Below are 21,663 nucleotides of genomic sequence, written 5' to 3' on the forward strand. Positions count from 1 at the left end.
TCTGAAATTCTTTTTTTTTTTTTAATTTCATTTGTTAAAAAAATGTTTTTAAGTGGAGGAAAATCACTTTACAATGTTGTGTTGGTTTCTGCCATACAACGCAGATCAGCCATAATCATACATGTATCCCCTCCGTCTTGCGCCTCCCTCCCCTGCCCCCACCCTACATCGCTAGGCTGGGCTCCCTGTGTTACAGAGCAGCTTGTCACCAGCTCTCTGTTTGACACACGATAGTGTATATATGTTGATGTTACTTTCTCCATTCATACCACTCTTCCCTTCCCCTCCTGGGTCCGCAAGTCCATTCTCTACATCTGCGTCTCCATTCCTTTCCTACAAATAGGTTCATCCATGTCATTCTTCTAGATTCCATATACATGAGTTAATATATTTGTTTTCTCTTTCTGACTTACTTCTCTGTGTAAAACAGGCTGTAGGTTCATGAAATTCTAGTTCTTCATTCTTTGAGGTACTAAGCGCTCTCCGCCCTTGGTGAGGTCAGTAGTCGTCAGTAATACCTTAGTATGAATTTGTTGATAATGTCCTTTCCGGAATCATCACTACCTTAAAGCAAGTTTTAAGAGAGGCAGAGGAGATGACAGAGCCTGAGCCCCGGGGTGCTGCCTGGAAAGGCCGGGCCTCGTGAGTTGCCTCAGGGGGAGGCCTAGTTCTCCAGGACGCCTGCATGGGGTGGAAAGGCTCGGGTACTGCAAGGGAGTTGGTTCATCCCTTCTCCTGTTGCTCAACTGGCATCAGCAATAGGCTTAGTCTAACTGGAGACTAGAATGTGCAATCGATAATGGACTGGGCCTTCGGGGAGGGGATCACTGGGGGTAGGGGGAGCGAGGAATGAACTGGCATGAGGAAAGCATGAGGAAACGAGGGAGGGGCCAGCTTTGGCAGACGTGGCTCAGGCTGCTGAGTCGAACTGGGCCTTGAAGTTGGGGTTTTAATTTTTGGCCAAGCTGCACAGCGTTCAAGATCTTAGTTCCCTGACCAGGGATTGAACCTGGGCCCCAGAAGTGAGAGCGCTGAGCCCTAACTACTGGACCACGAGGAAAGCCCTGAAGTTGGGGTTTTAAGAGGCAGGACTTGTTTTTCAGTTGCCAAGTTCGTATCCAACTCTTTGCGACCCCGTGGACTACAGCACGCCAGGCTTCCCTATCTTTCACCGCCTCCCAGAGTTTGCTCAAACTTATGTCCATTGAGTCAGTGATGCCATCCAACCATCTCATCCTCTGTCGTGTCCTTTTCCTCCTACCCTCAGTCTTTCCCAGCATCAGGGTCTTTTCCAATGAGTCAGCTGTTCGAAGGACTAACGGGTAATTTTGCCCACCTGTCGGTGATGGGGGTGGCTCAGTAGAGGGGGAGGGGTGCAATCAGACCTCCTTCCAGAGCCTGCTCTCTCTCAGCGTCTGCATTTTCCCTTCCCCCCTTTTCCTTGCCCATTTCTTCTTTCTCATTTCCATTCCTTCCTTTGTATACGGTCTAAGCTCAGCTTTCATTCCACAGCTAGCTAATGCGTCTATTTTGACCTGTGGTCCTCCACCCTTTGCCTAGTCTCTGGGCTCTGTCATAGTGACCTACAGTACAAGGATTTCTGTTGTATTTATGAATGTTCGTGTTCCCTGTTGGACAAAAGAGTGGGTGAATTAAGCATCAGATTTTCTTTCCCCTCCCAAAGAGAACATGTAAGTAAATAAGGGCATCCTGTGCTTGTCCAGGCCTTTGATTGTTTCCATTGTGAATCTGTAGTCCTCGGTTACCGAAGGAGGTTCACGGTGGAGGTGTGTAAGTTCCCGCTTTTATCTTTCACTAGAACCAGCCTGCCCTTGCACTTTTCCATTTGTTCTTTAGGTGGATGGGGTCAGCTACCTCCTTCAGGAGATCTATGGGATTGAAAACAAGTACAACACGCAAGAGTCTAAGGCAAGTTCCATCCATGGTTCTTTTTTTTTTTTTGGGCCTTTCCCTGCAGGATATGGGCTCTTAGTTCCCCTACCAGGGATCAAACCCTGACCCGCTGCAATGGAAGCACAGTCTTAACTACTGGACCACCAGGGAAGTCCCCCATCCACAGTTCTGAATGTCCTCTTCCCAGGAGGCAGGGTGAGGATCCTGATCCAGCCAGGATCTAGGAATTTAGCACACCAAACTCTGAAATTTGTCTGGTCCTAGAAGGGTATTTCTTCTTCCTCATTTCAGATGATTATAATTATATTTAAATTTGGAAATGAAAAAATGGGCTGGTTTGGATGGGTTCTTCTACGGGGCTCTGCTCACCTAGTTCCCTGGACCCTCAGTTTGTCGCTGCCCCCTCCCCTGTGTGGCCTTCTGGGCTCCTTTAGCTCTGACTGATGGAGAGGACCAGATCTCAGCTCCAGAGGAGGAGCTTGGCACACACAGTTGCCGAAAGTGAAACTGGGCGTGCACACGCACTTGGTAAACCATGAAGTTCAATGCAGGTGCAAGATTCTGTTCACAGGACTTGTCTCAGCTCTGCAGGCGAGCTGCCTTCTAAACCATGGGGGATTTCCCTGGGGGTCCAGCGGTTGAGACTTTGCCTACCAACACAGGGGTTGCAGGTTCAATCCCTGGTCAGGAGGTTAAGATCCCACATGCCTTGCAGTGAAAAAACCAGAATATAAAAATAAAAAAACAGAGGCACTATTGTAACAGATTCAGTGAAGACTTTAAAACTGATGCGCATGAAACAAACAGATGAATAATAAAATAAACCATGGGTCATGAGAGTCTTTGTGACACTGGCTGTCTGCCCGCCCCCCGGCCAGGTGGCTGAGGACGAGGTTAGCGATAACAGTGCCGAGTGCGTGGTGTGTCTCTCCGACGTGCGGGACACGCTGATCCTGCCCTGTCGCCACCTCTGCCTGTGTAACACCTGCGCCGACACCCTTCGCTACCAAGCCAACAACTGCCCCATCTGCCGACTGCGTAAGCCCCCCGAGGCCCCGCTGGGCCCCCCAGGTCACCCCGCCCCCCAGCCGGGCTGGCTTCCATGGAGGCTCTAGTCCCTCCTGACTCCCCCATGTCCTGACGACCTGTTTCCCTCTTCACAGCCTTCCGGGCACTGCTCCAAATCCGAGCCATGAGGAAAAAACTGGGCCCCCTGTCCCCAGCCAGCTTCAACCCTATCCTCTCATCCCAGACGTCCGACTCAGAAGAGCATTCTGTAAGTTGGGCCTTTTTTTTTTTTTTTCCCCACCTTCTGTCCTTCATGTGGCTTGGCAGCAAGTAAGTGAATCTTGGCACTCTGAAGTATTGAGTAAGCTGGCCGAGATCGCATTGTGTTAGAACCAGCCTATAGTGCAGTGGAAAATGATGTTCTGATCATTAAAACCTCTCCTTGCCACCTTGGGAGCTCAGTGTCCAGTTAATATTTACCATCCCTAGAGCCAGCGGCTTGCTGTTTCACTCCGGAGGTGGGGTCAGTTCTGGAACGCCCCCAGGCAGAAACAAGAGGATGATTGTTTGAGGTTTAGATTCAACTTACTATTTTTATCTGAATCCTCAGAGGTGACTCTTTTTCTTTACTCCGTTTTATGGCTTCAGATAGTAGGAGCCAAGTAGATGAAATAATTCACCTTGGTCTCATAGTGTAAGTGATGGTGCAAAGCTTCCGAGCTTTGTAGTTACAGACTAGAAGGTCTTCTCTTTAGGTTAATATGTGAGTGGAAGAGATTAATTATTAATTATTCAATAAGTGGTACTGGAATGATTAGGTAGCTATTTAGGGAAGAAAAATCAGTTAGTTTAGCACTTCACGCCTAATCAGATCATGAATTCCAGGTGGAGGAACTAGTTAACTACCCTAAAAGCAAAGCAAACCAAGCCTTAAAAACCCAGAATACTTTACAGATGAGTCTTCAGTTGACTATGGATGGGGGTTCTCTAAGCCTGAAAACAACCCAAAAAAAGAACATGTAGATTTTATCACATAAGAAACTTTAAACTTTAGATATGTAAAAGATGGCCCAAATTAAAACGCAATCAATAAATCCTATAAAGAAAAAAATGTAGGCACAACAAAATGTAGTCAGAGGAAAGGCTAGGATCTCTAGAATAACTCACCTGAATGAAACAATAGATAAATGGGCAAAGATATTATAAAAAAATTTCTCAAAACAGGAAACATAGCTGGTTAATGATCAAACACATTAAAATTTTAAGTCAACCACATTAAAAATCAACAACATGCTGGTTAAAATGAGAGACCATTTTTCACCTTTCAAATTAAGAAACTTCCTTTTTTAAAGATAACCTCATGCTGTCCAAGAAGCAATTAAAATAGGTATTCTGTCCTGCTTATAGGAGTATACCTAGAAAGTTCACTGTAAAAAAACAAACAGCTATATATATCAAGAGCCTTGAAAAACATTTGTACTTGGGGATTTCCCTGGTGGTCCAGTTGTTAGGACTCCGTGCTTCCAGTGCAGCGGCCGCTGGTTTGATCTGGCTGTGGAACTAAGATCCTGCCTGCTGCACGTCACAGCCAAAAAATAATAATACAAATAAAATTAAATGTTAAAATGGCTTTATAAAAATAAAAAAGGTGTGTGATAGAGTGAAGATTTAATAAAATTAATAATTGACGGGAAAAAAAAAAAGAACCTTTGGACTTGGTAATCTAAGGTCTTAGAATTTAATACCCAGAAAATGATGTGAAAAAAAGAGATGTGTGCATAATAAATGAACAGATGTGCATCAACATGCTGCTTACAACGGGAAATGGATGCAATTAACTAGCCACCACCAGTGGAAGAATTAGGAAAGGTATGGTATCTATGAAAAGGGACACAGGTGAATGAAAATATTATGTTCTGTGAAATAAGCTTGGTATAAAATTATTATTTACAGATTGATCACAACTGTGTAAACAGTACAGAGGAAAAAAAATTAGAAGAAAATACACTAGAAGGCTGACGAAAGCTATCAGTTGGGTGACTCAGTTATTTTTTTTCTTTCCATTTTTAGATGTTTTCCAAATTTCCTGTAAAGAACACATATTTCTATTATAATCAAAAAATAAACATTATTAAGAAGCAGCTCATGTATGAGTAGAGTCTCGGCACATGTGGTTCTCTGATATTTTCTCTTTCTTCTGCCTCTAATAGAGACGCTTTTCTTGGCAGAACCCCCAGACTAGATATAAAAGAAAGCATTTTTCCACCACAGAGGAAGAAACACACTCCTCCCATAAAATGAAAAGTATCTAATCAATTTGTCAACCTGTCTCTGATTCCCCTAGTCCTCAGAGAACATTCCGCCAGGCTATGAGGTGGTGTCTCTTCTGGAGGCCCTCAATGGGCCCCTCACCCCATCCCCAGCGGTCCCCCCACTCCACGTGCTCGGAGACCGACACCTCTCAGGAATGCTGCCTTCCTACGGCAGCGACGGCCACCTGCCTCCCAGCGACGGCCACCTGCCTCCCGTCCGCACCTTCTCCCCCCTCGACCGCCTCTCCGACTGCGGCAGCCAGGGACTCAAGCTCAAAAAGAGTCTCTCCAAGTGAGTAGGCAGCGAGCGACAGCGTTGGCCCTGGAGTCCTTGACCTGATGCTTTCGGTCCCTCCTTCCGCTCCTCCGTGCTCCACTCCAAACCTGGGCCCCAGGGGCGGCCTAGACCCTCTGGGCTGTAGCCAGAGCTGCTCGTTTCACTGGAGACCTGGGCTAACAACGCCTGAGGGGGAGTTATCCCATCTCTTAGGAGAGGAAAATAAGATGGTACATGGGTCCTTAGGCGGATCCAGATGGATAAAACTTACAAGTTCTGTTTTGGGAGGATGGTATAAGGTATAGGGAAGATGACATCGTTAGGGTCATCTATGGGAGCCTCCCTGGGGAGCGTCACTTAGTCTGAGGACTGAAGGAGCCTTGTGATCTGTATTTCTTAAGTATTTACATCCACCTTGGCACAAGTCATGGAGCTTCCCAGCTGGCATGGTGGTAAAGAATATGCCTGCAGTGCAGGAGACATGGGTTCAATCCCTGAGTGGGGAAGATTCCCTGGAGGAGGAAATAGCAACCCACTCCAGTATTCTTGCCTAGAAAATTCCAGGGACAGAGGAGCCGGGCGGGCTTACAGTCCATGGCGTGGCAGAGTCAGCCATGACTGAGCGTGCGTGCACTGGCACAAATCATAATATAAGTTTCCCTGAAAGAAGAAAGGAGGGTATTTTACAGATGAAAATACTGAAACCCTAAAAATGTCAGTGGTTTCCCCCAAGTTCAGACACAACTATTTGAAGGAGCAAAAGGGAAAACTCAGATTTTTCTGACACCCAGAAGAGGTCTCAGACCCCTCAGTGCCTTTTCCCACGTCTCTATTCCTTCCTACGAGGTGAGTTCCCTGCAGTTCCCCCCATGGCCCTCTGACTTCTAGTTGATGGGGGTGCAGGCGAGTTCCATTCTTTTAAGTGGGCATTGGCTGCAGCTGTTTCTCCCTCCGGCCTCACGCAGGTCCATCTCCCAGAATTCTTCCGTGCTGCCCGAAGAGGACGATGAGCGTTCCTGCAGTGAATCTGAAACGCAGCTGTCTCAGAGACCGTCAGGCCAGCATCTCAGAGAGGTAATATATGGGCCATCCTTGTTGGGTTTTGGACTCTGGGTCCTTTCCTTCTTGCCTGCTGGCCTCTTCCAGTCCATCTGCTCTCATTCACTCATCAGACACCTTCTGAACACCCTCTGAGACGCAGCAAAGGTGTCAGTAGACTCATTCTTTCAACAAAGTATGGGGCCTGTGTATCTGACCAGTTGTGATCCTCTGTGCTAAGAAGAGCAGCAGTGGAGAGACACTAAAGTCCTGCCCTCGTGGTGCTTATTATAGGCTTGGCAGTCGGGGTGGGGTGGACACGCAGGACAGTCAAAGACAGTCAAAGTGTATGTGGCAGGTGGTACCACTGATCAGGTAAGGGAGGGTTGAGGCTAGTAGCGGGGATGCTCACTTTAAAAAGTGGTCCATGGTGGGACCTCCCTGGCAGTCCAGTGGTTATGACTTTGCCTTCCAATGCAGGGGGTGCAGGTTCGATCTCTGGTCAGGGAGCTAAGATTCCACCTGCCTTGTGGCCCAAAACCCAAAACATAAAACAGAAACAATATCGTAACAAATTCAATAAAGACTTTTAAAATGGGCCACATGCACAAAAAAGTGGTCCGTGGAGAATTCCCGGGCTGTCAGGTGGTTAGGACTCTGCACCTCCACTGCAGGGGCAGAATTTCTCAGACATTGAAGAGAAAGGCGAGAGAAACATTCCTGGTCGCAGGGACGGTACACGTGGAGCACGGAGCAGAAATGGGGGCCCTGAGAAGGCCAGTGGTACAGCGGGAACTTGGCCCCACCAGTTCCCCCCGGCAGAGGTGTGCAAACAGGATCAGGCAGGAGACAGACAGAGCTAGGCAGGGGGGATGCCTGAACTACAGTTTAAGAAAAGAATACCGGGAGGAGAGAGTACCAACAGACCTTTGCATCTGCCCGGGGTGGACTGAGGTTACCAGCCCAGGTGACGGATGGCAGGGTCGGGGTGGGGGGCCGGTGCGGGCTGGGGAGGGAGATGGTGTTTATGTTAGATCCATCAAGCTGGAACCAACCCCCCCATCCCAGAGGAGAAGCCCAGGGGGGCTCCAGGGCCTCGACTGGTTTTGTGTTCTTCCCCTTTAGAAGGAAAGCTGTTTGTAATCCTGGGGAAGCCTGGGGTGTTCCCGTGTCACAGCTGCTAGCTGACCTGGGTCATCTGAGCTGCTGTCTTTGTGTGGCTCCAGCAGGTGCTGGGCCTCGGGCAGGAGGCGCTCCCACCTCCCCGGGGAGACAGCCAGCCAGCCCAGATCAGGGCTGCAGAGAGTGATGACAGAGGAGAAACCGGCTCTGCCTCGCATGTCACCCCCCACCATCCTCGCCCGGGTCCCCTGCCCTGACCCCTTCCCTCCAACTCTGCCTCTCCCCAGGAATGTGGTGTCACCCCAGAAAGTGAGAACCTGACCCTGTCATCGTCAGGAGCTATTGACCAGTCGTCCTGCACGGGAACCCCACTCTCCTCCACGATTTCCTCCCCAGAAGGTACCTGAGGAGGGCGGGAGTCCACGGCACTTCTAGTATTTCCTCTGGGATGGACTGGGGAAGCAGCCAAGTGATACCTCAGCGGCCACACCAAGTAGGGCCCAACTTGAGAGGGAAGCGGGACTCAGTGTCTTGAAATGAGAGGGTGGTCTTGCCACCCAGCTAGGGGGAAGGCAGGTATCTTGCTCCCAGTCCTGCTGTGGTAAGGTTTCTTTTAACATCATAACAGGGAAAAGCAAATCCCTCACTCCTGAGATTGAGTTCAGAGCTCTAAAATGTAAAGGATAAGGACTTCCCTGGGGTCCAGTGATTCAGACTCCGAGCTTCCAATGCCGGGGGCTCAGGTTTGATCCCTGGTCGGGGACCTAGGATCCTGCGTGGCCCACAGCGTGGCCAAAAAGAAAAAATTTAAACTTAAAGCGTAAAGGAGCCAAACCTTGGCAAACCTTAAATCTAAACCCTGTTTGGTGAGGGCAAGGCCAGGCTGCCATGGTCCTCATGGCCCCCGGGTGCGGGGAGAGAACCCTGCTCCCAGTCGGCTCATGGCAGCTATGTCTGACCTCCATCTCCTCCCCTCCTCCCCAACTCCTGTCTCCAAAGACCCTGCCAGCAGCAGCCTGGCCCAGTCGGTCATGTCCATGGTGTCCTCCCAGAGCCAGCACTCCCAGATCAGCACCGACACCGTCTCCTCCATGTCCGGCTCCTACATCGCCCCTGGCACGGAAGAGGAGGGGGAGGCCCTCCCCTCCCCCCGGGCCGCCAGCAGGACCCCCTCAGATGAAGAAGAGGTAAGCGGGGGGGTGCGGGATGGCCCTTGCCATCTGCAGAGCTCTGGTTCTGCAGGCTCATCCCAAGCAGCTCAGTCCAGGGTCTGCCAGGGAGATCAGAAAGCCTCCCCAGTGCTCGGGAAGGGAGCCCAGAAAACAGGGTACCGCGTCCTTAAGTCGAAGACACCCTCATATCTGATCTTTGGTTTGGCACCACTTCTGTCCTGAGGATTGGTTTGGGCTTGCTGCCAGGCAAGCTGGGGAGGTAAGCTTGCCTGGCAGCTTACAAGGTGGTGTCTGCACCTTGATTTTTGCCGCTCTTCTGCAGGTGACGCCCGCGGCATCTCCAGACTGCAACTTCATGGGCCTAGCCGCCGAGGAGCAGGACGCAGAGGTAACAGCCAGGCGGAGGACGGTGGTGGTGCGGGGAAGTCTAGGGGCCTTCGGTGCTGGCAGAGGGTGCGAATGGGATGGGAGCTGTTCCGGAAGAAGCCTGTTAAGAGGCAGGTGCAGAGCCGAAGGACTGCCCAATTAGCGAGGGCACTAGTCTCAATGTAACAGACGTGGAGAGAGTTCTAGAGGGAAGTCTTCCAGGCCAGACCCTCGAGAGGATGTTTGTCCTCCTTTCACTTAGTATTCACCTGGGACAGCCGGCTCACGGGTGCTTCCTGGCACTTGGGGGACACCGACCACGTGACGTGGCTTTTGCCTGCCTGTCACCCACTCCACCCATCCAGGAGCTCCATCCGGTGGAGGAGTCAGGATTGTAATTTAGCATGAGAAGTGCTCAGACCCAGCTGTGGGGCCATATAGGAGCACCTGGCTCACAGTGAGGCCGCCAGAACTTTTTTTTGAGCCACAAGTTCTCAAAGACATATCTGGACAAGGTTTGGGATCCTAAGGAATTTCTGAAAGTGCTTTGATCTCACAGTTTGCTTTTTCAATTCACAACTTTGACATACACCTTAGAGAGACAGTGTGAGCTTAACTATTACCTAGGCTATTCTTGAGTCCTAGGATCTGTCTGTAATGTGCCTCAGACCTGGTCCCTACAGGCTGATCCTGTCTTGCCAGGCAAAATCTGCCTCTGCTGGGCCTCCGAGCCGTCTCACATGGATGGGAAACGCACAGAGACCAGGAGGGTGGTTAGCGCTGTTTTCAGCCACTCGGTACACTCATGTCACTGCTTTCTGGACTCATAGCGCCTTCCTTCCGTCCTAGGGGAACGATGTTCTAGAGGAAGAGGACGCATCGCCCACACAGGAAGATGGTAAAAGGCCTGGTCTTTGGCTCCCTGTTACCACATTTCTTTCCTGGGTATTCGCTAAACGGTACAGAAAGGGGCACTGGTGTGACTGGGTGGAACAGCAAAAATTTGCTTGATGAAACAGCAGAAATCCAGCAGGGTATCCGAGGACCTCAGGGGCCTTCCCAGCTTTTTCCAGGCCCCCGAGCCAAGGCTGCAGAAGATATCATTCAGGTGGTTCTCTGTCTATGTGGAGTAGATTCTGAAGCTTCTTGGGCAGCTCCCTTCACCTTCCTTCCTGCTTCAGCTTCTCAGCCGAGTCTCATGGAGCTGGTCGGGCAGCCCTGGAGCTGAGCTGTAGCAGCAGCAGAGGGCAGTTTCCATCGCTTGGTGGGAAGGACTGCAGGCAGTAGGTCTGGTTTTGCTTTAGTGAAGGAAAGGGCTGTTGTTACAGTAGCAGCGGGGCCTTGGCAGCAGCGGGCACAGTGAAGGCTGCAGCAGAGACTTCGGCAGCTCAGGGCAGGCCAGTGTTCGTAGGCTATTGGGCAGACTCTCTTTACTGTCATTTAGGCCTCAATTATACCTGGTTTGTTTTTTTTTTTCTCAGTTGGAGTAGTTTACAATGTGTTGGTTTCTGCTATATGGCAAAATGAATCCATTATATATATATACATTATATAATATTGTAAGTATTATGTATAATGTTTTATTATATACATACATCCTAGGTACAACCACTCTTTTTTAGATTCTTTTCCCACATAGATCATTACCTAGTATTGAGTAGAGTGCCCTGCCCTATACAGCAGGCCCTTATTAGCTGTTTTACATATAGCAGTGTGTATATGTCAATCCCAAACTCGCAATTTAGCCCTCCTCCTCTTCCCCCTCCCAACCATAAGTTTGCTTTCTACATCTGTGACTCTTTCTGTTTAGTAAATAAGGTCAATCATATCTTCAGGGGGAAGAATTTTGTTTCTAGTAAGCCTAGAGAGGACCTACAGGCAGAGCAGGGAAGCAGGATCCGACGGGGCTGGGACTCCCACCTGGGAGGGGAGGACCTGGCGCCCCAGGGAGCAGTGTCTCTTCCCTCCACTGCTCTGAGGCGCCTCCTCAGAAGGGCGACCTCCAAAGCAGACCTGGATCCCAGCCTGGACGCAGGTGTCACGCTAGTCGCTTCTGCTTTGGTGCTGGCCGTTGCCGGGGGTGGGGTGCCGTCGGGGAGGTGCAGGCACACCGGACCGCTCCCACCTGGCCAGGGAGCCGGGGAGGAGCAGTGTGGTGAACCAGACTGCGCCTCCGCGCGCCAGCCGAGTGGGGTTTGGGCGCTGCAGTTGATGTCTTGAGGGTTGAGTTCCCCATTGTGATTGTCGCCCTGGCAGTTAATATTAGCTTCTGGAAAGTGCAGGGCAGCAAGTGGTTTCTGCCTGACATTCCAGAGCCCAGCACGGTAGCTGTATGTTTCTTCCTGTCCCTTCCACCAAGAAAAAAAAAGAGGGGAGAGTCTTGAAAAAAAATAACATCTAAAACTGTCCCTGTCTTACATGACTGTAGGTTTCCAGTCAGTCCCTTAGAACAGGGGTCCCCAACTTCCAGCGTCTAATGCCTGATGATCTGAGGTGCAGCTGATGTAATCATAATAGAAATAAAGTGCACGATAAATGTAATGAGCTGGAATCATCCTGAAACCATCCCCCACCACCCTCTGGTATGTGGAAAAACTGTCTTCTGGGAAACCAGTCCCTGGTGGTGAAAAGGTTGGGGACTGCTGCCTTAAAACATACTCAGAACAACAAATTAAGCCTCATCAGAAATAAATTGTAATTTTGTGAACTAAGCAGTTCTTTGATTTGACGGGCAAAATTGTGGAACCGAAGAGCTTTAATTGCTGTTTTATGTATTAGTCATTTCGCAGAGCCTTGTGGTCATAAACACACCCTATACAAACCCACAGTCACGGGCCAGAGGCAGAATCGCTTCCCCGGTGGCTCCCCCCAGCTCTTCCCAGCCTGACTTAGTCCTGCTCTGGGCTTGGGCCCACATCCTGCAGCCCTCCCCAGGGTCTGACTTCCCAGGAACAAAGGCTGGAAAGGAGCCTGTTAAAGAAACAGCAGGACAGGAGAACACAAACAATTTAATTCCTTTTTTGTCCACTCTTTACCCACTTAATTACTGTCTTTTTTTTTAACATATGATATGGTTTTTTTTTTTTTTTTGTCTCCATCTTTAAGATTTTTATTTTAAGGACAGCAAAGCAGAGAAAAAACACAGCCAGCCCCTCTCTAACTGCCTTAACTCCGTTACAGGCCAGAGGACATGCGCATTTCTAGGTATGGAGTGTGACAATAACAATGACTTTGACATCGCCAGCGTGAAAGCACTGGACAATAAGCTGTGCTCTGAGGTCTGCTTACCCGGTGAGTGGCAGTCTGCTGAACATGAACTTGGTGGGAGACGCTCCCTCCCCTGCTCGCACCCCTGCTCTCACCCTGGGACACCCACCTCCTGCCCTGGAGTTCCTGCAAGAAGGCACGGGCTTTGCTAAGATGCTGGAAGCCAGTTGCTGAAAGGAAAGTCCTTGAGCAAAGAGAGACCCCTGCTCTGAGCGAGACTGTTAAGGCACGAAGAAAAGGGGCAAAAATCCCTTCCATTTCTTCCGATTTGTCCTGACGGGGCGCATGCATCACAATCTTACAGATCCCGTGGCAGGGGGCCACGTCTTGCTTCTATCAGCAGCGTGGGAGGCAGACATCACCTCTGTGAGAAAGTCTCAGAGAGCCCTGAGCCCTTGAAAAGGGAACTTACAACTCCCCAGAGGAGCGTGGATCGTTAGGATCAGAGAGGAATTTGAGAGTCAGCGTTTCATAGATGAGCGAGTGGCTCTGGTTTCATAGATGAGCGAGTGGCTCTGTGACCCAGAGCCTGGGTGACCACCAGTTGCCTTATGCTCACTGGACGTGGATCCCAGAGGAGAGATCAGGGGTGGAGGGTGCCTCCTCTCCCCGGAGCCTTAACTCAATTGGCCCTCTCCCAGGGCCATCAGGGTGCCCCTGACGTGTTCCCACGACGCTAAACTGAATCTGTGATACATTCTCACAGAGAAGCCCACCTGTCAGTCACACTCCAGGCACTGAGGTCCCTCTGGTCCTTGCTTACCAAGGGCTCCACCAGCAGGCCTCTAAAGCCACATCTTGCCCAGTGAACTAGGTTGAAATTGCCTCTCCTGGGTTCACGGCAGAGATTGCCTTCACATTGCGTGGTTCTGTAATCTTTTAAAGTGCCCTGAAACGAAGACTTCCTTTGCTTCAGGACAGCCACGTCTTTGTCGTGGGTCCAGTGCTTTACTAGCTCGGTGACGTGGCTAGGGGCTGGAGGGACAGCCTCCTGTGGTTGCCACTCTCCATCAGCCTGCAGAAGACCCAGGTCCTCACCCCTCTGGCCCTGTGCAGGCTTGTGGCAGGGGAAGCCATAATTCCCAGAGACGCCTCCCCACTTAGCGCTGACCCTGCCAAGTCTGTGCCGGGAGCAGCTGGGGCCCAGGGTCCACTTCATTCCTGCCTTCCCGCTCCTTACCTGACTTCTGTCTGTCCATGTGTTTCTCATGTCTTTTTACCAAATTTGTAAGTCTGTCTGTCCGGTTTGTTTATTTTGAAACTCATTTATGTTATCCAGACTCTGTGAAAGTTCATGTTCACTCGTGCCCCGAGCTTGCTGGGCGTGCGCACACCCAAGGGGCTCCCACTGGGGCTTCCATTCTTAACTGGCAAGGGCCTATATTCCACATGCTGGGATTTTTTCAAGAAAAAAAAAATTGTGAGAATAGATGAATCCCTGTTCCACAAAAGTGTGGATGCGTCCGGGGCAAGGGTTACAGGAAGAATTTGTTTTGGTCAGTAGCTGGGGAAGATGACCAGGGGTTCCCTGGTGGCTCAGATGGTAAAGAATCTGCCCAGAATGCAGGAGACCCAGGTGCGATCCCTGGGTTGGGAAGATCCCCTGGAGAAGGGCATGGCTTACCCACTCCAGTATTATTGCCTGGAGAATCCCATGGACAGAGCCTGGAGAGTCCATGGGATCACAAACAGTCAAACATGACTGAGTGATTTAACACTTTCACTCTGGGGAAGATGACATCCCCTCACTCTGCCCTGTGTCTGTAGCAGCTGTGCCCACTGGGCTTTAAGAGAAATCTAGGTTCTTGCTTCCCCCCGGGGACCCCCCTTCCCACCCTCATTTTTTCGCAGAGGGTGGGGATTGTTTCAGCCGACCGTGCTGGTGGAAACTGATCCCATTCTGTCTGCTTCTTCCTCTCCCTACCTCCCTGTGGCCAGCCTGCTGGTGGATCTTTATTCCACTCTGGGCTTGCAGGATGGGGATGGGACCTGGGATTCCTTATGGTGATCTCAGGAGCCAGCCATTCTCAGATTAAACCGAGTTTACCGTTCAGGCCAGATGTGAAAGCACATGCCTGGGATGGCTGCTCTGGTCCCAGGCATGTGCTCGAGGGGGTCCCTACGCAGCCTCACCCGGAGGTCTCAAAGGCTCTCGTGGGAGAGGGCAAGTACATCTGCTCTCTCAGTAAGTGTTTCTACAGTTCCACTGTTAGCATCACACTGGTACCAAAGTGCTGGGGAACTCTCTGGAAGGATCTGTCGGGTTAATGACAGAAGTACGCACTTTGGTAGGTCCCATGGAATAGACAGGCTTCGTCACACTCAGCTGGAAGTTCGGAGTTCCATCCTATGGCTGAGGTACTGCAGGCTGGCTTAGCCGCCAGGACAGCTTCTCAGGCACTCTGTCTCCCTCTCTACAAGGATGTCAGTCCCTTCACGGAGGGCCCACGAGCAGCAGAGCCCGGGGAACATCCCATGGCCCACTGCCCCCAGCCACACACGTGCTCTGCCAGGATCCCCAGCTGGTGGTGAGGACCACTCATGTCCCTGTCCTCCCCACTCTCATCACCCATGTGGAAATGGTGCTCAGAGAGCACCTGTGTCAATCCAGCCCCTCTTTCTCTAAGAAGCTTCTGGATCTTCTTGGACCCTAAAACTAAAGCAGAGTGTGAGAATATTGGTATATTCTGAGGTTGTTCTGAAAGATTCCCAAAGGGAGGAAATCTGAGTTGAGAGGGGTAGGTGGTGAGCAGATTAGAATGCGTGCTAGGCAGATGTGATTGCAAGGAACATGATGGCGTATCACACAGGTGGCAGGATAGTAGTCAGGGGACTGGTGACAGTTCTGTGCAAAGGCCATGGGGAGTGATGGGGGAAAGCAAGGATAATTTGGTTTAGTGGAAATACAAATGTTTTTAAATGACTGCATTGTACAGGAGTGGGCATCACCAAGGAAATGTAAAATACTTATGGAGGGAATCCCCTGGCGGTCCAGTAGTTAGGACTTGGCACTTTTACTGCCATGGCCCAGGTTCGATCCCTGACTAGGGAACGAAGACCCCCAAACCATGCAGCATGACCAGAAAAAAAGAAAACAAGTACTTATGGAGACCTGAAATAACCCAAGACTAAGACAATACTAGCAAGGGTTACACTTCCCAGATACTAAGGAAAAATTGAAATGAACATCCTCTTTTCCTGGAGAGACTCTACAGGATGGTCGGAGCTGTTACAGCCCTCGCATTTAATTAGTGGCTGGGCAGAGACAGGAAGATGGCTCAGACAGTAAGGAATCTGCCTACAATGCAGGAGACTGGAGTTCGATCCCTGGGTTGGGAAGATCCCCCGGAGAAGGGAATGTCAACCCACTTCAGTATCCTTGCCCGGAGAATGCCATGGACAGAGGAGCCTGGTGGGCTACAGTCCATGGGATCGAAAAGAGTTGGGCATGACTGAGTGACTAACACTTTCAGAGACAGGAAGGGGTGTGCAAAAGCACCCTGGATGTGCTTCTCAAATCTGCCTCTAGAGGTCTCTCCACTCTCCCATTTCTGAGTCCCCAGGATGGAATTGCGCGAGAAGCACCTTTTTCTACCCCTGCTGAAAGATCCTGAATCTCCAGGCTCCCTTTTCTGGCTGAGGGCTGGACAGAATGGCTTACCTGCTGCACCCAGGCTCTCCCTCTGAACAGGAGGAGCCGAGCAGCAGCAGGGTTTGGCCATGGGTCCAGCAGGGGCCCTTTTGAGAAGAAAGGGTACTGTCACGAAGCCCAGGAGCACAGAGGCTTCAGGTCTGAGTCTTGAGGTGGTTTCAGAAGGAGCCACGTGTGCGCCCTGGCTCAGGAACTGGACCGGTGGCATTGGTAGCAAGGACTCAGGCATTCAGACCTGGCAGCCGGTGGTGGTAGCCGCGTAGTGGAGGCGTTTGACTTTGTACATGCGTGTGTGTCTCTGTGTCTTCTCTCTCGTTTACCATTTGCTTTTGGTCTTTCCCACCAAACAGCCACCGTTCCGGAGTCCTGCCCCCTAAACATTGAGGAATAGGTATGAGTTCTACCAAATTATATACTTGAACAAACAACTCACTCTCTCTGGGGGTTCTTAACTTAGAAGGGCGATCTGGCTTACTTGTCATGCCATCACACTTAGAGGGCCATCCTTAGAGGGGTACCAGACTGTGGTGCCCCCAGGGAATAGGGACTCCCACATTCTGTCTGGCTGCGAGAGATACCTAACAGTTCTCTGTCCCACGGACTCCTCTGGCCCGGGGTCCACCTCTGCAGGGTAGTATAAGAGGTTTAGGATGGATGATTGCAACTGGACATTTATGCGAAATACTCAGTTTTTACCCACTTAATCCTAGTGTTTCTGCCATTAAAGGGTTTCGTGTCTTGGGCTGGCCTAAACGAAGGCTGACCCCAGACCCTCATGAGTGGCCTCCGTCGACAGGAGAATATACTGAGCCTCAGGCCCCCAGTCCAGGGTCACGGGCTCTGTCCTCGGAATGAGCCCCCTGCTGGGCCGGGTGTGCCTCTTGGCTCCGCCCAGGAGAAGGTCGCAGTGCAATGGAGGAATTCAAGGATTCAGCGATTTTCACGGCATGAGGAGGGGGGCAGTGGTACAGGCCCTGGGGGAGCAAGTCGGCACATGCTGGACCCTCTTTGGCTGGGGGGCCGTGTGGGACAGGCTGGGAGAGATGGCTCAAAGGTTCTCAGACCAGAGGTTGGACGACTTTCCCCAACCCCAGGGGGTTAGGGCTTCCTCCTCTCCACTGAAAGGAGTTTCTTGCTGCACTGGAGGGAATGAATAGATGGAGCCAGTTTGTGGGCTGGAGGACTGCTGGGGGGAGATGAACCTGAACAAGGCTGGGGGCGGGCCTGGTTGTCGAGCACATTCTAAGAGTCAGGCACCCTGCTCAGCACTCTGCCGTGTCACCTCGCTTACCTCTCCCAGCAACTCTGGGGGCTAAGTACTCACTTCCATCTGATAGACAGGAAAACTGGAACTCCAAGTACAATGACCTGCCCAGGGTCACACAGTCAGTATGTTACAAGTTGGGGGTGTACCCAGTTTTACAGATTTAGACATGACTAGAGAGTGAACAGCACTTGCTTGGTGGCTCAGCGGTAAAGAATCCTTCCTGCCAAGTGGGAGACCTGGGTTTGATGATCCCTGGGTTGGAAAGATCCCTTGGAGAGGGAAATGGCAACCTGCCCCGATATTCTTGTCTGAAAATTCCATGTACAGAGGAGCCTGGCGGCTACAGTGTCTGGGGTCGCAACGACTGGGACATGATTTCGCGACTAAATAGCAGCAGAGGGTGAACAAGCCAGAGGTCGTGACTGGATACACAGCACAAAGGAGAGAGAAGCCCCAGTCCAGGGGTGTGGACGTTCCCAGCGTGGGCAGCTTCTCAAGCAGGAGCCGTGGACTGGGGACAGAATGATGAGTTTAGAGGATGGTACTCGCGAGACCCCATGGCTCTGGGGTTGATACCTCCTGGGCTTGATGGCACCAGCTGATAGCAGACCTCAGCGGGCTGTTTGCAGAAAGAGAGGAATGGCTATTGCACTGTTCTCCCCCATGCCATTCAGTCCCTGGCACCCTCTGGGCAGCCAAGCACTTCCTGCTCCACCCTGGCCCCCACAGCAAACATCAACTCTGGGCCCAAATTAACACATTCTTCTCCCTCCCGTCCACTTCCTCCTGCCTCACGAAAATCTCAGCTAGACCCAGTTTCTTTTCCTTGTCTGCGGTAACACTGAAGCAAAGTTTAAGACCAAATAAAGATACAAATGTGGGTCCTAGGGCAAGGTCCCACAAAACAGGGACCATCCATGTGTCCCGCCATTGCGGGCCCCAGTGTCCGTGACTGTCCCTGGCCCAGTGGGCACCACTGCTCCTGATTCCTCATGTGCTGTGGTTGGCACACCGTGGGAGCTCCAAGTCATGGGCAGCCTGCCAGTTTTCGTGCTGAACTCCCAGGCTGCCCTGCTGGGGACACCATCTGGACCGATTTGGAGGTCCAGCTCGAGTAACCTTGCTTTTCTCTTCTCAGGTGCCTGGCAGGCCGATGACAACGTGGTGAGTCGTCGGAACACGCAGCGCCGGCGCTTGTCCTCTGGAAGCCTGGAGGACCCCGAGGACAGGCCCTGCGTGTGGGGGCCTCTGGCCGTCTGAGAACCGTGGCCTGTGTGCCAGGGCCCCCCTCCTGTCCTCGCATCCCTTCCTGGCCTCGCTGCACCGCTGACCTGCTGGGCATCCTCAGCAAGACACGTGGAGACTCTTTAGACCCACGTGGAAGCTGGATGCTTGAGGGCTCCTGCTCCTTCTCCCAGCCTTCTTCCGCAGTCATGATCCTTCCCCTCTCAGAAGGGACCAGAAGCCTCCTTGCTCCTTGAGGGCTAAAGCCACGGGATGAACTGCAGCTCCTGAGACCTCTGCAGAGACTTTTTGCAAACGTTTCCACCAAATCTTGACCTTCAGGTGGAGCTGAGGCCCGTGGACCACTTGTCTCTCGTGCATCTTTGTCTCCTTAGGCGGGTAGACCAGGAGGACTCGGAGTTTGCGTGACTTCCTTACAAACACCTGGCGTTTTCTGGTCTCTGGGACATCATGACCAATCTGAAACCTCCAGTTTGGGGTAGGGGGTTGGGGGATGACTCCTGCGAAAAGGGAAAGCCATATTGCACTAGAAGTGGAGTTCCCCCTCAGAAAGCGTTAGGAGCTCCTTTCTCCAGGACAGGAAACAGTGGCAACCACTGGAAGGTTGGTTGGGAAAACAGTTCTTTCTTCTTTCTGGTGGCAGAGGCAGTGCCTCATGTGTCTGTCTGCTTAGGAAGGAGGCTAAATCGTGCTTGAATCTGAGAATCCCTTAGTTACATGGCTCCCTTCCGGAGGGTTATTTATGATCAGGTGCACTCAAGAAGGCCTGGGACTCCATCCTAAGGTGACACCGCAAAAACAGTTTGACCCCTTCTCTGTGCCAGGCATGTGTTAGGAGCTGTCGTGTGGTATCACATTTCATCACTACCGCCCTGTCAAGTGGCCTTCTTATCCCCACTGTAGCCATCTCCACCCCCTTTTCTTAAATAGTTGAAGAAACAGATTGCGAGAGGGGTGGAGCGGTAATTCTCAACTGGTGCCCAGGAGCCCCAAAGGAGGTTGGGGAAAGGGCTGAGCTGGGGCCAGGGGGAGTCCAGGGGGCTTCCCCCCCACCCATTGTCCTCCCCTGCCTCCCCCCCAGGTCTGCTGAGCCTGATGGGGGAGGTACTACCTTCCATAGGCTCATGAGAGATTTAGAGGTATTGTTCAAATCATGTGTCCACCCCACCCCAGTCCTGTGTAGGACATACAACTGACACGCTGAAACAGCAAGACCAGACCGTAAGCTGTTGGCTGTTCCTGTCTCAACACTGGTGTCGGCAGTGGATTCCTCCAGCCCTCAGATAGATGTGCTGTCTGCCGGGTTTTGGAAGAGGTCGTTGTTCAGTGGAGCCTGAGACTGGGAAGCAAAGCTGGATCCAACAGTTTGTGAGGCAGAGGTGTGATTGACAGAGCCCTAGGATGCGTCCACCGCGATGACCTGAATTAATAGTTGGTATTGTGGCCCTTGAAGAACTTTTCAGGTCCTCCCCAAGGCCTTGAGGCGAGCTCAGTGCCCAGAGGACCTTTCAAAGCTTCTGTGTAGTTTCCTGGCGCTGCCAGGCGGGTGGTGACCCGCACACTGGTGGCTGTGGGTCACATCCTGCTCTGGGGGATGGGGAGGCCTGTAGTCCCAACAGACACTACACAAGCCAAGCCTGAATCTCTGCCTCTGTCTTGAGTTTCTCACGTTCACCTTCTCTGAAATCCTGCAGCAGACTCTGCTGTTTCAGGCCCCACTTCATGTCCTTTCTTTCCTCAAAACATTCGTATGGCCCCTATCTTATTTAAGATATGAGCAATAACCCCACTTACTGATTTCCCTGAAGTTTGAGCCCCAGAAACATTAGGGAATGGGACCTCCCTGAGCCTGGGGTGGTGGCATTCAGACCCACCTGCTCTCCCAGCAGGTAGTATTCACAATGTGCTGTTACTTGAGATGAAAGAGAGGCAGGTAAACAGTAGCCACAGTGGCCAGGAACCCTAAGAGGAAGCCATTGTCTTCACCCCTTCTGGAGGGTCTGCCTTCTCCAAGGAAGAAGCTCAGAGAGATTCCTCAAGGCCTTGGCTCCATAACCAAGACTGACCTGGGTGAGAAATGGCTCTTCATGCCTGTTCTCAGACAGTTCCTGCTCTCTCCCCAAGCCCCCCACCTCTCGGCTCTCATTTAGCTCTTTGGCAAGTAAAACTTTCCCTGGTGCTCTAGTGGTTAAGACTCTGCACTTCCACTGCAGGGGGTGCAGGTTCGATCCTTGGTCTGGGAACTAAGACCCTGCATGCCACATGGTCCGACCAAAGTGGGGGATAAAAAGATTCCTAGAAATAGCTCATCCAGACAGGCTGGTCTTCAGCCTGGTCAGGGAACAGGGCAAATGCCCCAGCCATCATCTGGAGACCATCATGTTGTAAGCAGGTGACCCAGAGAACCTGTGACAGGGCCTGGCTTCTCCCACGAAGCCACAGACTCCCCTGAGTTTGCGGTTCCTTCCTGCCATGCTCGGGTCTGAACTCACCTGTGAGCTCACTTCTGAGTGGTGCCATGACCCTGGCCTCCTCATGGAGTCCTTTTTCCTTCTCCTACCCAGTCCCATCCCCCCAGGGGTCATGCCCACGCTGGGGCATCGCCTGGGCACAGATCCACACACTGTAAGCCATCTCACCTGGGAAGAGTTTGTGTCCTGTCCACCTGATCTCGGCATGCTGGTTTCTCACTTTGCTTTAGGATCTGCACACCTAGTATGTGGGAGTCTGCGTGTCCTGTCGTGCCATCTGTGTTCCCCTCACCCCCCCGGAGTACACTTGTGGGCACACTACAGTGGGGACGTCAAGGATGCAACATTTATGGATTGCTGCATGATTCTTAAAAATGAATAAAACTGTTGACGGGGGAAGGAGAGCCGTTAACTGCGCAGCTGGCTTATTTGTGAAAGTTTCTGTCTCACTTTCTCCAGCACTCTTATTTTTCCTCAAGACAAGCTGGATATGAAGGAGTGAACTAGGACAAGGGATAGGGAAAGACATGTTTCTGGATGGGAGTTGACTGC

The 21,663-nt window shown here is 51.5% G+C and overlaps 1 protein-coding gene across 2 annotated transcripts in view; it reads left to right on the forward strand.

Annotated features, from left to right (window-relative positions):
• RNF157 (ring finger protein 157) overlaps nucleotides 1-21,523 on the forward strand; it is a 74,971-nt gene extending 53,448 nt beyond the window's left edge. Inside the window, exons 9-20 of one of the 2 annotated variants that reach the window (XM_061392783.1) lie at nucleotides 1,858-1,929; nucleotides 2,793-2,952; nucleotides 3,078-3,190; nucleotides 5,267-5,526; nucleotides 6,477-6,585; nucleotides 7,959-8,070; nucleotides 8,671-8,858; nucleotides 9,166-9,231; nucleotides 10,059-10,107; nucleotides 12,390-12,500; nucleotides 16,479-16,519; nucleotides 18,534-18,595. In XM_061392783.1, coding sequence (XP_061248767.1) covers nucleotides 1,858-1,929; nucleotides 2,793-2,952; nucleotides 3,078-3,190; nucleotides 5,267-5,526; nucleotides 6,477-6,585; nucleotides 7,959-8,070; nucleotides 8,671-8,858; nucleotides 9,166-9,231; nucleotides 10,059-10,107; nucleotides 12,390-12,500; nucleotides 16,479-16,519 — 1,281 coding nt within the window. In that variant the 3' untranslated portion in view covers nucleotides 18,534-18,595. Of the gene's footprint in view, nucleotides 1-1,857; nucleotides 1,930-2,792; nucleotides 2,953-3,077; nucleotides 3,191-5,266; nucleotides 5,527-6,476; nucleotides 6,586-7,958; nucleotides 8,071-8,670; nucleotides 8,859-9,165; nucleotides 9,232-10,058; nucleotides 10,108-12,389; nucleotides 12,501-16,478; nucleotides 16,520-18,533 lie in introns of both variants that reach the window. The other variant, XM_061392782.1, reaches the window with a different exon arrangement.
• The last annotated feature ends 140 nt before the right edge of the window (nucleotides 21,524-21,663 follow it).

Source organism: Bos javanicus, chromosome 19, assembly GCF_032452875.1.
Source record: "Bos javanicus breed banteng chromosome 19, ARS-OSU_banteng_1.0, whole genome shotgun sequence".
Lineage (NCBI taxonomy): Eukaryota > Metazoa > Chordata > Mammalia > Artiodactyla > Bovidae > Bos > Bos javanicus.